The following is a 2,510-nucleotide window of genomic DNA, read 5'->3' on the forward strand; positions in this document are numbered from 1 at the left end:
CCCCGCCCCTTGGTTCACTCTACTTCCCTGTAAGCTAACCACTCTCCCCTCCTCCCTTTGATCACCGCTTGCAGAGGCAATAAAGTCATTGTTGCTTCACATTCATGCATTCTTTATTCATTCATCACACAAATAGGGGGATGACTACCAAGGTAGCCCAGGAGGGGTGGTGGAGGAGGGAAGGAAAATGCCACACAGCACTTTAAAAGTTTACAACTTTAAAATTTATTGAATGACAGCCTTCTTTTTTTTGGGCAATCCTCTGTGGTGGAGTGGCTGGTTGGCCGGTGGCCCCCCCACCGCATTCTTGGGCGTCTGGGTGTGGAGGCTATGGAACTTGGGGAGGAGGGCGGTTGGTTACACAGGGGCTGTAGTGGCAGTCTGTGCTCCAGCTGCCTTTGCTGCAGCTCAACCATACACTGGAGCATACTGGTTTGGTCCTCCAGCAGCCTCAGCATTGAATCCTGCCTCCTCTCATCACGCTGCCGCCACATTCGAGCTTCAGCCCTCTCTTCAGCCCGCCACTTACTCTCTTCAGCCTGCCACCTCTCCTCCTGGTCATTTTGTGCTTTCCTGCAGTCTGACATTATTTGCCTCCATGCATTCGTCTGTGCTCTGTCAGTGTGGGAGGACAGCATGAGCTCGGAGAACATTTCATCTCGAGTGCGTTTTTTTTTCTTTCTAATCTTCACTAGCCTCTGGGAAGGAGAAGATCCTGTGATCATTGAAACACATGCAGCTGGTGGAGAAAAGAAAAGGGACAGCGGTATTTAAAAAGACACATTTTATAAAACACTGGCTACACTCTTTCAGGGTAAACCTTGCTGTTAACATTACATACATAGCACATGTGCTTTCGTTACAAGGTCGCATTTTGCCTCCCCCCACTGCGTGGCTACCCCCTCAACCCTCCCCCCTCCCTGTGGCTAACAGCGGGGAACATTTCTGTTCAGCCGCAGGCAAACAGCCCAGTAGGAATGGGCTCCTCTGAGTGTCCCCTGAAGAAAAGCACCCTATTTCAACCAGGTGACCATGGATTATATCTCACTCTCCTGAGGATAACACAGAGAGATAAAGAACGGATGTTGCTTGAACGCCAGCAAACATACACTGCAATGCTTTGTTGTACAATGATTCCCGAGTACGTGTTACTGGCCTGGAGTGGTAAAGTGTCCTACCATGAAGGACGCAATAAGTCTGCCCTCCCCAGAAACCTTTTGCAAAGGCTTTGGGAGTATATCCAGGAGAGCCGCGAATGCCAGGGCAAAGTAATCCTTTCACATGCTTGCTTTTAAACCATGTATAGTATTTTAAAAGTTACACTCACCGGAGGTCCCTTCTCCGCCTGCTGGGTCCAGGAGGCAGCCTTGGGTGGGTTCAGGGGGTACTGGCTCCAGGTCCAGGGTGAGAAACAGTTCCTGGCTGTCGGGAAAACCGGTTTCTCCGCTTGCTTGCTGTGAGCTATCTACAACCTCCTCATCATCATCATCTTCTTCGTCCCCAAAACCTGCTTCCGTATTGCCTCCATCTCCATTGAAGGAGTCAAACAACACGGCTGGGGTAGTGGTGGCTGAACCCCCTAAAATGGCATGCAGCTCATCATAGAAGCGGCATGTTTGGGGCTCTGACCCGGAGCGGCCGTTCGCCTCTCTGGTTTTCTGGTAGGCTTGCCTCAGCTCCTTCAGTTTCACGCGGCACTGCTTCGGGTCCCTGTTATGGCCTCTGTCCTTCATGCCCTGGGAGATTTTGACAAAGGTTTTGGCATTTCGAAAACTGGAACGGAGTTCTGATAGCACGGATTCCTCTCCCCATACAGCGATCAGATCCCGTACCTCCCGTTCGGTCCATGCTGGAGCTCTTTTGCGATTCTGAGACTCCATCATGGTCACCTCTGCTGATGAGCTCTGCATGGTCACCTGCAGCTTGCCACGCTGGCCAAACAGGAAATGAGATTCAAAAGTTCGCGGTTCTTTTCCTGTCTACCTGGCCAGTGCATCTGAGTTGAGAGTGCTGTCCAGAGCGGTCAAAATGGAGCACTCTGGGATAGCTCCCGGAGGCCAATACCGTCGAATTGTGTCCACAGTACCCCAAATTCGACCCGGCAAGGCCGATTTAAGTGCTAATCCACTTGTCAGGGGTGGAGTAAGGAAATCGATTTTAAGAGCCCTTTAAGTCGAAATAAAGAGCTTCATCGTGTGGACGGGTGCAGGTTTACATCGATTTAATGCTGCTAAATTTGACCTAAAGTCCTAGTGTAGACCAGGGCTAAGGCTTCAGGATACGAGAAGTTAATATGCTCATTCACACTTGTACCTAGGACTCAAAGAAATAATGAAAGTTCTAAAGGATATCTCTCAGGGTGTGGAAGGGTGTGTGGTGGTAGGCACAGTGCAAATATTTTTCACTCTTGAATTCTAAATTTAGAACTATCTGTGCAATAGTGCTTGTGGGTGTGCATGGCATACTGGGGGCCTAACTCTCCACTGATATGCACCTTGGGTTGCCATTCA

At 50.0% G+C, this 2,510-nt stretch overlaps 1 protein-coding gene across 1 annotated transcript; it reads right to left on the reverse strand.

Moving 5' to 3' along the window:
* Positions 1 to 218: 218 nt before the first annotated feature.
* LOC141984291 (uncharacterized) lies at positions 219 to 2,086 on the reverse strand. The gene is made up of 2 exons (XM_074947225.1): positions 1,328 to 2,086; positions 219 to 739 (listed from the first exon to the last, which is right to left on the reverse strand). Exons 1-2 carry the CDS (start codon positions 1,908 to 1,910, stop codon positions 219 to 221), a joined length of 1,104 nt encoding a protein of 367 aa, XP_074803326.1. The 5' UTR covers positions 1,911 to 2,086.
* Between the last annotated feature and the right edge of the window lie 424 nt (positions 2,087 to 2,510).

The sequence above is a fragment of the Natator depressus genome, chromosome 3 (genome assembly GCF_965152275.1).
Source record: "Natator depressus isolate rNatDep1 chromosome 3, rNatDep2.hap1, whole genome shotgun sequence".
Taxonomy (NCBI): Eukaryota; Metazoa; Chordata; order Testudines; family Cheloniidae; genus Natator; species Natator depressus.